At 55.8% G+C, this 16,120-nt stretch overlaps 1 protein-coding gene across 2 annotated transcripts in view; it reads right to left on the bottom strand.

Moving 5' to 3' along the window:
• CPSF1 (cleavage and polyadenylation specific factor 1) overlaps positions 1-11,581 on the bottom strand; it is a 58,286-nt gene extending 46,705 nt beyond the window's left edge. For both annotated transcript variants that reach the window (XM_085215050.1, XM_085215048.1), the window contains exons 1-2: positions 11,443-11,581; positions 6,401-6,485 (exon numbers count right to left, since the gene is read on the bottom strand). In XM_085215050.1, coding sequence (XP_085071176.1) covers positions 6,401-6,485; positions 11,443-11,482 — 125 coding nt within the window. In that variant the 5' untranslated portion in view covers positions 11,483-11,581. The remainder of the gene's footprint in view (positions 1-6,400; positions 6,486-11,442) is intronic.
• Positions 11,582-16,120: the final 4,539 nt, after the last annotated feature.

A 16,120-nucleotide genomic window follows, 5' to 3' on the forward strand; every position in this document is an offset into this window, starting at 1 on the left:
CTATATCCTATGTCCTATGTCCTATATCCTATGTCCTATATCCTATGTCCTATGTCCTATATCCTATATCCTATACCCTATGTCCTATTCCTATATCCTATGTCCTATGTCCTATGTCCTATGTCCTATGTCCTATATCCTATATCCTGTCCTATGTCCTATATGCTATGTCCTATATTTTATATCCTATATCCTATGTCCTATGTCCTATATCCTATATCCTATATCCTATGTCCTATGTCCTATATCCTATGTCCTATGTCCTATGTCCTATGTCCTATGTCCTATATCCTATGTCCTATGTCCTATATCCTATGTCCTATTTCCTATGTCCTATGTCCTATGTCCTATGTCCTATGTCCTATGTCCTATATCCTATATCCTATGTCCTATGTCCTATATCCTGTATCCTATGTCCTATGTCCTATATCCTATATCCTATGTCCTATGTCCTATATCCTATGTCCTATGTCCTATATCCTATGTCCTATGTCCTATATCCTATATCCTATATCCTATGTCCTATGTCCTATATCCTATATCCTATGTCCTATGTCCTTTATCCTTAGTCCTATGTCCTACTATATCCTATATCCTATATCCTATGTCCTATGTCCTATGTCCTAATCCTATATCCTACGTCCTATGTCCTAGTTCCTATATCCTATATCCTATGTCCTATGTCCTTATCCTATGTCCTATGTCCTAGATCCTATATCCTATATCCTATGTCCTATATCCTATGTCCTAATCCTATATCCTACGTCCTATGTCCTACGTCCTATATCCTATATCCTAGATCCTATATCCTATGTCCTATATCCTATGTCCTATGTCCTATATCATCCTATGTCCTATGTCCTATGTCCTAGATCCTATATCCTATGTCCTATGTCCTATGTCCTATATCCTATATCCTATGTCCTATATCCTATGTCCTATATCCTATATCCTATATCCTATGTCCTATGTCCTATATCCTATATCCTATGTCCTATGTCCTATATCCTATATCCTATATCCTATATCCTATGTCCTACTATCCCTATATCCTATATCCTATGTCCTATGTCCTATATCCTATATCCTAATGTCCTATGTCCATCCATATCCTATATCCTATCACCTATATCCTATATCTATATCCTATGTCCTATGTCCTATGTCCTATATCCTATGTCCTATGTCCTATATCCTATATCCTATATCCTAATCCTATGTCCATTGTCCTATATCCTATGTCCTATGTCCTATGTCCTATGTCCTATGTCCTATATCCTATGTCCTATGTCCTATGTCCTATGTCCTATGTCCTATGTCCTATGTCCTATGTCCTATGTCCTATATCCTATGTCCTATGTCCTATATCCTATATCCTATATCCTATGTCCTATGTCCTATTCCTATACCTATGTCCTATATCCTATGTCCTATGTCCTATATCCTATGTCCTATATCCTATGTCCTATGTCCTATGTCCTATATCCTATGTCCTATATCCTATATCCTATATCCTATGTCCTATTCCTATGTCCTAATGTCCTATGTCCTATGTCCTATATCCCATATCCCTATGTCCTATGTCCTATATCCTATGTCCTATATCCTATATCCTATATCCTATGTCCTATAGTCCTATGTCCTATATCCTATATCCTATGTCCTAGATCCTATATCCTATGTCCTATATCCTATGTCCTATATCCTATATCCCATGTCCTATATCCTATGTCCTAATCCTATACCTATGTCCTATGTCCTATGTCCCATATCCTATATCCTATGTCCTATATCCTATGTCCTATATCCTATATCCTATATCCTATGTCCTATATCCTATATCCTATATCCTATGTCCTATGTCCTAATTCCTATATCCTATATCCTATATCCTATGTCCTATATCCTATATCCCTATATCCTATGTCCTATGTCCTATCCTGAATCCTATGTCCTATGTCCTATTCCCTATATCCTATATCCTATATCCTATATCTTATATCCTATGTCCTATGTCCTATATCCATATCCTATGTCCTATTCCTATATCCTATATCCTATATTCTATGTCCTATGTCCTATATCCTATGTCCTATGTCCTATGTCCTATGTCCTATGTCCTATATCCTATGTCCTATGTCCTATGTCCTATGTCCTATGTCCTATGTCCTATGTCCTATGTCCTATGTCCTATGTCCTATGTCCTATGTCCTATGTCCTATGTCCTATATCCTATATCCTATGTCCTATGTCCTATATCCTATATCCTATGTCCTATATCCTATGTCCTATGTCCTATGTCCTATGTCCTATATCCTATGTCCTATGTCCTATGTCCTATATCCTATGTCCTATGTCCTATATCCTATGTCCTATGTCCTATATCCTATGTCCTATGTCCTATGTCCTATGTCCTATATCCTATGTCCTATGTCCTATGTCCTATATCCTATGTCCTATATCCTATGTCCTATGTCCTATATCCTATGTCCTATATCCTATGTCCTATGTCCTATATCCTATGTCCTATATCCTATATCCTATGTCCTATATCCTATATCCTATGTCCTATGTCCTATATCCTATGTCCTATATCCTATATCCTATGTCCTATGTCCTATATCCTATATCCTATGTCCTATGTCCTATATCCTATGTCCTATATCCTATATCCTATGTCCTATGTCCTATGTCCTATATCCTATGTCCTATATCCTATATCCTATATCCTATGTCCTATGTCCTATGTCCTAGATCCTATATCCTATATCCTATATCCTATGTCCTATATGCTATGTCCTATGTCCTATATCCTATGTCCTATGTCCTATATGCTATGTCCTATATCCTATGTCCTATATCCTATATCCGACATCCCACATCCCACAGCCCACATCCTATATCCTATATCACACATCCCAGATCCTGTATCCTATATCCCATATCCCACATCCCACATCCCACATCCCACATCCTATAACACACATCCCGGATCCCACATCCTATATCCTATATCACACAGCCCAGATCCCATATCCCATATCCCCTATCCTGTATCCCACATCCCATATCACACATCCCACATCCTATATCCTATATCACACATCCCACATCCCATATCCCATATCCTGTATCCCACATCCCATATCACATATCCTATACCCTATATCCCATATCCTATATCCTATACTCTATATCCTATATCATATATCTCATATCCGATATCCTATATCCTATATCACACATCCCACATCCCATATCCTGTATCCCACATCCCATATCACATATCCTATACCCTATATCACACATCCCAGATCCCATATCCCATATCCTGAATCCCATCTCCCATATCCCCATATCCCCCAACATCCCATAACCCACATCCCATAACCCACATCCCATAACCCACATCCCATATCCCACATCCCCATATCCCCCACATCCCATATCCCCACATCCAATATCCCCACATCCCATATCCCCCACATCCCATATCCCATACCCCATATCCCCCCATCCCATATCCCCCACATCCCATATCCCACATCCCATATCTCACATCTCCACATCCCATATCCCACATCCACCCATCCCAAATCCCCCACACCCCACATCCCATATCCCCATATCCCCATATCCCACATCCCACATCCCATATCCCCATATCCATATCCCACATCCCATATCCCATATCCCCATATCCCACATCCCACATCCCATATCCCCACATCCCATATCCCACATCCCATATCCCATATCCCCATATCCCACATCCCATATCCCATATCCCATATCCCACATCCCATATCCCCATACCCCATATCCCCCCATCCCATATCCCCCATATCCACATTCCTCGATCCCATATCTCACATCTCCACATCCCATATCCCACATCCACCCATCCCAAATCCCCCACACCCACATCCCATATCCCCATATCCCCATATCCCACATCCCACATCCCATATCCCCACATCCCATATCCCACATCCCATATCCCCACATCCCATATCCCACATCCCACACCCCATATCCCCACATCCCATATCCCACATCCCATATCCCCATATCCCACATCCCATATCCCATACCCCATAACCCACATCCCATATCCCATATCTCCATATCCCACATCCCATATCCCATACCCCATATCCCCCACATCCCATATCCTCCACATCCCATATCCCACATCCCATATCCCATATCCCCATATCCCCCCATCCCATATCCCATACCCCATATCCCACACCAATCCCATCATCCACATCCCACAATCCCCACACATCCCATCCCCACCCCCATCCCATATCCCACCACCCCACATCCCATATCCCCCACATCCCATCCCACATCCCCACATCCCATATCCCCACATCCCATATCCCCACCATCCCCACATCCCCACATCCCCACAATCCCCATCCCCAATCCATCCCCACATCCCCACATCCCCAATCCCCCCACCCATATCCCCCAATTCCCCATATCCCCACATCCCATATCCCCATCCCATATCCCCATCCAATCCCACTCCACCCACATCCCCCACATCCCCCACTCCCCCACATCCCCATATCCCCCACCATCCCCAATCCCACATCCCCATCCCATATCCCCCCATCCCATCCCCCACATCCCATATCCCCACATCCACATACCCCATCCCCCATCCCACATCCCCCACATCCCATCCCCACATCCCAATCCCACATCCCCATCACCATATCCCCACATCCCATATCCCCATCCCAATCCCCCACATCCCATATCCCCCACATCCCATTCCCACATCCCACCACATCCCACTCATCCCCACATCCCATTCCCCCATCCCATATCCCCCCACCATCCCCATATCCCCACATCCCCACATCCCTATCCCACATCCCATATCCCCACATCCCAATCCCCCACACACTCCCCATATCCCACTCCACCATCCCCATCCATCCCACATCCCCATCCCATATCCCCACATCCCCATCCCAATCCCCAATCCCCACTCCCAATCCCCACATCCCACATCCCCACATCCCATATCCCCCACATCCCATATCCCCACCACTCCCCACTCCCATATCCCACATCCCATATCCCCACACATCCCACCCATCCCAATCCCCACTCCCTCCCATCCCATATCCCCACATCCCAATCCCACTATCCCACATCATATCCCCCATCCATCCCCCATCCCCATCCAATCCCCCATCATCCCATATCCCCACATCCCTATCCCCATCCCCTTCCCATCCCCCACATCCCATATCCCCATCCCACATCCCCTCCCATATCCCCACATCCCATATCCCCACTCCATATCCCCACATCCCATATCCCCACATCCCATATCCCCACATCCACATCCCACATCCCATATCCCCACATCCCATCCCACATCCCACATCCCACATCCCATATCCCCCACATCCATCCCCACTCATACCCCACTCCCACATCCCACTCCATATCCCCACATCCCCTGGTGTCCCCACGTCCCCCCACACCCCCATGTCCCCCCACGTCCCCTGATGTCCCCACGTCCCCTGGTGTCCCCACGTCCCCCCACACCCCCATGTCCCCCCACGTCCCCCTGATGTCCCCACGTCCCCTGGTGTCCCCATGTCCCCCCACATCCGCCCATGTCCCCCCACATCCCCTGATGTCCCCACATCCCCTGGTGTCCCCATGTCCCCTGATGTCCCCACGTCCCCTGGTGTCCCCACGTCCCCCCACATCGCCCATGTCCCCCCACGTCCCCTGATGTCCCCACGTCCCTGGTGTCCCCACGTCCCCCGATGTCCCCACGTCCCCTGATGTCCCCACGTCCCCCACATCCCATGTCCCTCCACATCCCTAAGTGTCCCACGTCCCCGATGTCCCCACGTCCCCTGGTGTCCCCATGTCCCCCACATCCCCCGATGTCCCCACGTCCCCTGGTGTCCCCACGTCCCCCGATGTCCCCACGTCCCCTGGTGTCCCCATGTCCCCCCACATCCGCCCACGTCCCCCACGTCCCCTGATGTCCCCACATCCCCTGGTGTCCCCACGTCCCCCCACGTCCCCCCACATCCCCATGTCCCCCCACGTCCCCTGGTGTCCCCATGTCCCCTGATGTCCCCACGTCCCCCCACATCCACCCATGTCCCCCCACGTCCCCTGATGTCCCCACATCCCCCCACATCCCCATGTCCCCCCACGTCCCCCGATGTCCCCACGTCCCCCGATGTCCCCACGTCCCCCGGTGTCCCCACGTCCCCCGGTGTCCCCATGTCCCCCCACATCCCCTGATGTCCCCACGTCCCCCCACATCCCCATGTCCCCCCACGTCCCCCGATGTCCCCACGTCCCCCGATGTCCCCACGTCCCCGGTGTCCCCTCGCCCCCCGCTCACCGTGTGTTGGGAATGGCCTCCCAGCTGACGGGGGAGATGAGCTGGATGGAAAAGGCCTCCTGCTGGGGGTGCACGTAGCGATCGTCTGCGGGGACACAGCAGGGCGCTCGTGGGGGGAACCGCGGGACAGACGGGGGACACCGCGGGACAGACGGGGGGACATCTGGGGACAGACATGGGACACCGCGGGGACAGACAGGGGGACATCCGGGGATAGATGGGGGGACATCTGGGGACAGACAGGGGGACACCGCGGGGACAGACGGGGGGACATCTGGGGATAGATGGGGGGACATCTGGGGACAGACAAGGGGACATATGGGGACAGACGGGGGGACACCGCGGGGACAGACGGGGGGACACCACAGGACAGACAGGGGGACATCTGGGGACAGACGGGGGGACATCTGGGGACAGACGGGGGGACACCGCGGGGACAGACGGGGGGACATCCAGGGATAGATGGGGGGACATCTGGGGACAGACAGGGGGACATATGGGGACAGACAGGGGAGACATCTGGGGACAGACAGGGGGACACTGCGGGGACAGACATGGGGACATCCAGGGATAGACGGGGGGACATATGGGGACAGACGGGGGGACACCGCGGGGACAGACGGGGGGACATCCAGGGATAGATGGGGGGACATCTGGGGACAGACATGGGGACACCGCAGGGACAGACGGGGGGACATCGCGGGGACAGACGGGGGGACACCGGGGGACAGACAGGGGGACATCCGGGGATAGACTGGGGGACATCTGGGGACAGACAAGGGGACATATGGGGACAGACGGGGGGACATCGCGGGGACAGACGGGGGGACACCACGGGGACAGACGGGGGGACACCGCGGGGACAGACAGGGGGACACCAAAGGACAGACAGGGGGACATCTGGGGACAGACGGGGGGACACCGCGGGGACAGACGGGGGACATCCAGGGATAGATGGGGGGACACCGCGGGGACAGACAGGGGGACATCTGGGGACAGACATGGGGACACCGCGGGGACAGACAGGGGGACATCCGGGGATAGATGGGGGACATCTGGGGACAGACAAGGGGACATATGGGGACAGACGGGGGGACATCGCGGGGACAGACGGGGGGACACCACAGGACAGACAGGGGGACATCTGGGGACAGACAAGGGGACATCTGGGGACAGACGGGGGGACACCGCGAGGACAGACAGGGGGACATCCGGGGATAGATGGGGGGACATCTGGGGACAGACAAGGGGACATATGGGGACAGACGGGGGGACATCGCAGGGACAGACGGGGGGACACCACAGGACAGACAGGGGGACATCTGGGGACAGACGGGGGACACCGCGGGGACAGACAGGGGGACACCGCGGGGACAGACGGGGGGACACCGCGGGGACAGACAGGGGGACATCCGGGGATAGATGGGGGACATCTGGGGACAGACGGGGGGACATCGCAGGGACAGACGGGGGGACACCACAGGACAGACAGGGGGACATCTGGGGACAGACGGGGGACAACCGGGGGACAGATGGGGGACATCGCGGGGACAGATGGGGGGACATCCGGGGATAGACGGGGGGACATCTGGGGACAGACAAGGGGACATATGGGGACAGACGGGGGGACACCACGGGGACAGACGGGGGACATCGCGGGGACAGACAGGGGGACACCGCGGGGACAGACGGGGGGACACCACAGGACAGACAGGGGGACATCTGGGGACAGACGGGGGGACACCGCGGGGACAGACAGGGGGACATCTGGGGACAGACAGGGGGACACCGCGGGGACAGACAGGGGGACATATGGGGACAGACGGGGGGACACCACGGGGACAGACAGGGGGACATCTGGGGACAGACATGGGGACACCGCGGGGACAGACAGGGGGACATCCGGGGACAGACAGGGGACATCCGGGGATAGACAGGGGGACATTGTGGGGACAGACAGGGGGACATCTGGGGACAGACAGGAGGACACCATGGGGACAGACAGGGGGACACCATGGGGACAGACAGGGGGACATCTGGGGACAGATAGGAGGACACCATGGGGACAGACAGGGGGACATTGTGGGGACAGACAGGGGGACATCTGGGGACAGACAGGAGGACACCATGGGGACAGACAGGGGGACATTGGGGATATCTGGGGACACCTTAGGGACAGACATGGGGACATTTGGGGACAGACAGAGGGTCACAATGGGGACATTTGGGGACAGACAAGAGGACACCGTGAGAACAGACAGGGGGACACCGAAGGGACAGATATGGCGACATTGTGGGGAAAAATGGGGACACTGTGGGGACAGACAGGGGGACATCTGGGGACAGATACGGGGACATCATGGGGACAGACGTGGGGACATTTGGGGACAGATAGGAGGACACCAAGCAAAAAGACAGGGGGACATTTGAGGACATTATGGGGACAGACATGGGGACACCGTGGGGACAGACAGGAGGACACCATGGGGACAAACAGGGGGACACCAAAGGGACAGACAGGGGGACATCATAGGGACAGACAGGGGGACATTTGGGGACAGACATGTGGACATGGCGGGGACAGACAGGGGACACCATGGGGACAGACATGGGACATCTGGGGCCAGGGGGACATTTGGGGACAGACGGGAGGATGCCATGGGGACAGACATGGGGATATTTGGGGACAGACACCTGGTGACACTTTGGGGACACTTTGGGGACACACGAGTGACATACGGGTGACACAAGGCGACACTTTGGGGACACACAGGTGACACAGGTGACACACAGTGACACACAGGTGATGCTTTGGGGACACACGCGTCACAGTGACACACAGTGGCATCTGGCGACACACGGTGACACTTTGGGGACACACAGGTGACACAAGGTGACACTTTGGGGACACAGGAGACATTTTGGGGACACGCAGAGACACGCAGTGACACCTGGTGGCACAAGGTGACACTTTGGGGACACAGGAGACATTTTGGGGACATGCAGTGACACCTGGTGACACTTTGGGGACACACAGGTGACACACGGTGAGACTTTGGGGACACAAAGGTGTCACAAGGTGACACTTTGGGGACACAGGAAACATTTTGGGGACATGCAGTGACACCTGGTGACACTTTGGGGACACACAGGTGACACACTGGTGACACTTTGGGGGACACACAGGTGGACGACACGGCGACACTTTGGGGGACACAAAGGTGGCAGCACAGGGACACTTTGGGGACACACAGGTGGCACAGGCGACACTTTGGGGACACAGGAGACATTTTGGGGACATGCAGTGACACGCAGTGACACCTGGTGACACATGGTGACACTTTGGGGACACACAGGTGACACAAGGTGACACTTTGGGGACACAAGAGACATTTTGGGAACACGAGTGACACTTGGTGACACCTGGTGACACACGGTGACACTTTGGGGACACACAGGTGGCACAGGTGACACTTTGGGACACAGGAGACATTTTGGGGACAGTGGTGACACAAGGTGACACCTGGTGACACACGGTGACACTTTGGGGACACACAGGTGGCACAGGTGACACTTTGGTGACACAAGAGACATTTTGGGGACAGCAGTGACACACAGTGACACAGGTGACACTTTGGGACACACAGGCGGCACAGGCGACACTTGGGGACACAAGAGACATTTTGGGACACACAGTGACACTGTGACACAAGGTGACACTTTGGGGACACACAGGCGCACAGGCGACACTTTGGGGACACAGGAGACATTTTGGGGACACGCAGTGACACACAGTGACACCTGGTGACATTTTGGGGACATGCAGTGACACGCAGTGACACCTGGTGACACAAGGTGACACTCTGGGGACACACAGGTGACACAAGGTGACACTTTGGTGACACAGGAGACATTTTGGGGACATGCAGTGACACGCAGTGACACCTGGTGACATTTTGGGGACACACAGGTGACACATGGTGACACTTTGGGGACACACAGGTGACACAGGTGACACTTTGGGGACACAGGAGACATTTTGGGGACATGCAGTGACACACAGTGACACGCGGTGACACTTTGGGGACACACAGGTGACACAAGGTGACACTTTGGGGACACACAGGTGGCACAAGGTGACACTTTGGGGACACAGGAGACCCTTTGGGGACACACAGTGACACAAAGTGACACCTGGTGACACACGGTGACACTTTGGGGACACACAGGTGGCACAAGGTGACACTTTGGGGACACAGGAGACCCTTTGTGGACACGCAGAGACACGCAGTGACACACGGTGACACTTTGGGGACACACAGGTGACACACGGCGACACTTTGGGGACACAGGAGACCCTTTGGGGACACACAGTGACACACGGTGACACAAGGTGACACTTTGGGGACATGCAGGTGACACAGGTGACACTTTGGGGACACAGGAGACCCTTTGGGGACATGCAGTGACACACAGTGACACACGGTGACACTTTGGGGACACACAGGTGACACAAGGTGACACTTTGGGGACACAGGTGACACTTTGGGGACACACAGTGACACGAGGTGACACTTGGGGACACTTTGGGGACACACAGGTGACACACGGTGACACTTTGGGGACAGAGAGGGGACCCAAGGTGACACTTTGGGGACACAGGAGACCCTTTGGGGACATGCAGTGGCACGAGGTGACACTTTGGGGACACACAGGCGACACACGGTGAAACTTTGGGGACACAGAGGCGGCAGAGGTGACACTTTGGGGACACGCAGGTGACACAAGGCGACACTTTGGGGACACAGGAGACACTTTGGGGACATGCAGTGACACGCAGTGACACCTGGTGACACATGGCGACACTTTGGGGACACACAGGTGACACAAGGTGACACTTTGGGGACACAGGAGACCCTTTGGGGACACACAGTGACACGCAGTGACACTTGGGGACACACAGAGGTGGCACTTTGGGGACACACAGGTGACACAAGGTGACCCTTTGGGGACGCTGTGTGCCGGCAGGGGGCAGCACTGACCGCGCTCGATGCTCTCGAACTCCTTCTCCTCGCCGGTCATTCGCGGGATGCGCGTGCAGGCGTTGCTGACGCTCGTGGCCACCGCGTAAACCTGGCACCGCAGCCCCCGCCAGCTCGGTCACGCACCGCCACACCGCAATGCCACACCGACCCACCGACCCAATGCCCACTGCCCCACTGTCCCCACTGACCCCAATGTCCCCATTGACCCCACTGACCCCACTGACCCCACTGACCCCAATGTTCCCATTGACCCCACCGACCCCAATGTCCCCACCGACTCCACTGTACCCACCGACCCCAATGACCCCACCGCGACCCACCGACCCCAATGTCCCCACCGACCCCACTGACCCCACCGACCCCACTGTCCCCACTGTACCCACTGACCCCACTGACCCCACTGACCCCACTGACCCCACTGACCCCACTGACCCACTGTACCCACTGACCCCACCGTACCCACCGTACCCACCGACCCCACTGACCCCACTGACCCCAATGACCCCAATGTCCCCACTGACCCCACTGACCCCACTGACCCCACTGACCCCACTGACCCCACTGACCCCACTGTACCCACTGACCCCATTGTCCACACTGACCCCACTGACCCCACTGACCCCAATGAGCACAGTGACCCCAATGACCCCACCGACCCCAATGTCTCCACTGACCCCAATGTCCCCACTGACCCCACCGACCCCCCACCGACCCACTGACCCCACTGTACCCACTGACCACACTGACCCCACTGACCCCACTGTACCCACTGACCACACTGACCCCACTGACCCCACTGTACCCACTGACCACACTGACCCCACTGACCCCAATCTACCCACTGACCCCATTGACCCCAATGACCCCACTGACCCCACTGACCCCATTCTCCCCACTGACCCCAATGTCCCCACTGACCCCAATGACCCCACTGACCCCAATGTCCCCACTGACCCCAATGACCCCACTGACCCCAATGTCCCCACTGACCCCAATGACCCCACTGACCCCAATGTCCCCACTGACCCACTGACCCCAATGCCCCCACTGACCCCAATGCCCCACTGACCCCAATGTCCCCACTGACCCCACTACTGACCCCAATGTCCCCACTGACCCCACTGACCCCACTGACCCACCGACCCCAATGGCACACCTGACCCAACTGACCCACTGACCCCAATGCCCCACTGACCCACTGACCCAATGCCCCACTGACCCCAATGTCCCCACTGACCCACTGACCCCAATGACCCCACTGACCCATGACCCCAATTGCCCCACTGACCCACCCCATGACCCACTGACCCACTGACCCCACTGACCCACTGACCCCATTGTGCCCACTGACCCACTGACCCCACTGACCCCACTGACCCCAATGCCACACTGACCCACTGACCCACTGACCCCAATGCCCCACTGACCCACTGACCCCAATGCCCCACTGACCCCACTGACCCCACTGACCACTGCCCAATGCCCCATTGACCCACTGATCCCAATGTCCCACTGACCCCAATCGCCCCACGACCCACTGACCCACTGACCCCAATGTTCCAATTGCCCCACTGACCCACTGACCCCACTGACCCCAATGCCCCATTGACCCACTGATCCCACTGACCCACTGACCCCAATGCCCCACTGACCCACTGACCCACTGACCCAATGCCCCATTGACCCACTGATCCCAATGTCCCACTGACCCCAATGGCACACTGACCCACTGACCCACTGACCCCAATGCCCCACCGACCCACTGACCCACTGACCCCAATGTTCCAATGCCCCACTGACCCCCGACCCCAATGTCCCACTGACCCCAATGCCCCACTGACCCACTGACCCCAATGCCCCACTGACCCCAATGCCCCACTGACCCACTGACCCCAATGCCCCACTGACCCCAATGCCCCACTGACCCCAATGTCCCACTGACCCACTGACCCCACTGACCCACTGACCCCAATGTCCCACTGACCCACTGACCCCACTGACCCACTGACCCCAATGGCACACTGACCCACTGACCCACTGACCCCAATGTCCCCACTGACCCACTGACCCCACTGACCCCAATGCCCCATTGACCCACTGATCCCAATGTCCCACTGACCCCAATGTCTTTATTGTCCCCACCGACCCACTGACCCACTGACCCCAATGTTCCAATGCCCCACTGACCCACTGACCCCACTGACCCCAATGCCCCACTGACCCACCGACCCCAATGCCCACTGACCCCAATGTCCCACTGACCCCAATGCCCCCACTGACCCACCGACCCACTGACCCCAATGTCACATTGACCCACTGACCCACTGACCCCAATGTCCCACTGACCCACTGACCCCAATGTCCCACTGACCCACTGACCTCTGACCCACTGACCCCACTGACCCACTGACTCCAATGCCCCACTGACCCACTGACCCCACTGACCCACTGACCCCAATGTCCCCACTGACCCACCGACCCACTGACCCCACTGACCCACTGACCCAATGTCCCCACTGACCCACCAACCCCAATGTCCCACTGACCCACTGACCCCAATGCCCCACTGACCCCAATGTCCCACTGACCCCAATGTCCCATTGACCCCAATGCCCCACTGACCCACTGACCCCACTGACCCCAATGGCACACTGACCCACCGACCCCAATGGCACAGTGACCCACTGACCCCAATGCCCCACTGACCCACTGACCCACTGACCCCAATGCCCCATTGACCCACTGATCCCAATGTCCCACTGACCCCAATGCCCCACTGACACACCGACCCCAATGCCCCACTGACCCCAATGTCCCACTGACCCCAATGCCCCACTGACCCACCAACCCCACTGACCCCAATGTCACATTGACCCACTGACCCCACTGACCCCAATGTCCCACTGACCCACTGACCCACTGACCCACCGACCCCACTGACCCCACTGACCCACTGACCCCAATGCCCCAATGCCCCACTGACCCCACTGACCCACTGACCCCAATGCCCCACTGACCCACCGACCCCAATACCCCATTGACCCACTGACCCAATAGCACACTGACTCACTGACCCCAATGTCCCCACTGACCCCAATGTCCCACTGACCCCAATGCCACATTGACCCCAATGCCCCACTGACCCCACTGACCCCACTGACCCCAATGGCACACTGACCCACTGACCCCACTGACCCTAATGCCCCATTGACCCACTGACCCCAATGTCCCACTGACCCCAATGTCCCACTGACCCACTGACCCCAATGGCACACTGACCCACTGACCCCACTGACCCCAATGTCACATTGACCCACTGAGCCACTGACCCCAATGCCCCACTGACCCACTGACCCCAATGTCCACATTGACCCACTGACCCCAATGACCCCACTGACCCCAATGCCCCACCGACCCCAATGTCCCACTGACCCACTGACCCCAATGTCCCACTGACCCCACTGACCCCAATGCCCCCACTGACCCCAATGCCCCACCGACCCCAATGTCCCACTGACCCACTGACCCAATGTCCCACTGACCCACTGACCCCAATGCCCCACTGACCCATTGACTCAATGCTCCACAGACCCATTCCCCCGAATGTCCCCAGTGTCCCCATTGCTCCCAATGTCCCCATTCCTCCCACTGACCCCAATGTCCCCATTCCTCCCAATGCCCCCAATGTCCCCATTCCTCCCACTGACCCCAATGTCCCCATTGCACCCAATGTCCCCAATGTCCCCATTCCCCTGAATGCCCCGTGTCCCCACTGCTCCCAATGTCCCCAATGTCCCCGTTCCCCTGAATGTCCCCAATGTCCCCACTGGCCCCAATGTCCCCATTGCTCCCAATGTCCCCAATGTCCCCATTCCCCTGAATGTCCCCAATGTCCCCATTGACCCCCAATGTCCCCATTACACCCAATGTTTCCATTGCTCCCAATGTCCCCAATGTCCCCATTCCCCTGAATGTCCCCAATGCCCCCACTGCTCCCAATGACCCCAATGTCCCCATTCCTCCCACTGACCCCAATGTCCCCATTGCTCCCAATGTCCCCATTGCACTCAATGTCCCCATTCCTCCCACTGACCCCAATGTCCCCATTGCTCCCAATGTCCCCAATGTCCCCATTGCTCCCAATGTCCCCATTGCTCCCAATGTCCCCATTCCTCCCACTGACCCCAATGTCCCCATTGCTCCCAATGTCCCCAATGTCCCCATTGCTCCCAATGTCCCCATTGCTCCCAATGACCCCAACGTCCCCATTGCTCCCAATGTCCCCAACGTCCCCATTGCTCCCAATGTCCCCATTCCCCTGAATGTCCCCAATGTCCCCATCGCTCCCAATGTCCCCAATGTCCCCATTCCTCCCACTGACCCCAACGTCCCCATTGCTCCCAATGTCTCCAATGTCCCCATTGCTCCCAATGTCCCCATTCCCCTGAATGTGCCCAGTGTCCCCATTGCTCCCAATGTCCCCATTCCTCCCACTGACCCCAATGTCCCCATTGCACTCAATGTCCTCATTGCTCCCATTGCTCCCAATGTCCCCATTGCTCCCAATGTCCCCAATGTCCCCATTGCTCCCATCCAATGTCCCCAACGTCCCCATTGCTCCCAATGTCCCCATTGCTCCCAATGACCCCAATGTCCCCATTGCTCCCAATGTCCC

The sequence above is a fragment of the Meleagris gallopavo genome, unplaced genomic scaffold (genome assembly GCF_905368555.1).
Source record: "Meleagris gallopavo unplaced genomic scaffold, MGAL_WU_HG_1.1 scaffold_1, whole genome shotgun sequence".
Taxonomy (NCBI): domain Eukaryota; kingdom Metazoa; phylum Chordata; class Aves; order Galliformes; family Phasianidae; genus Meleagris; species Meleagris gallopavo.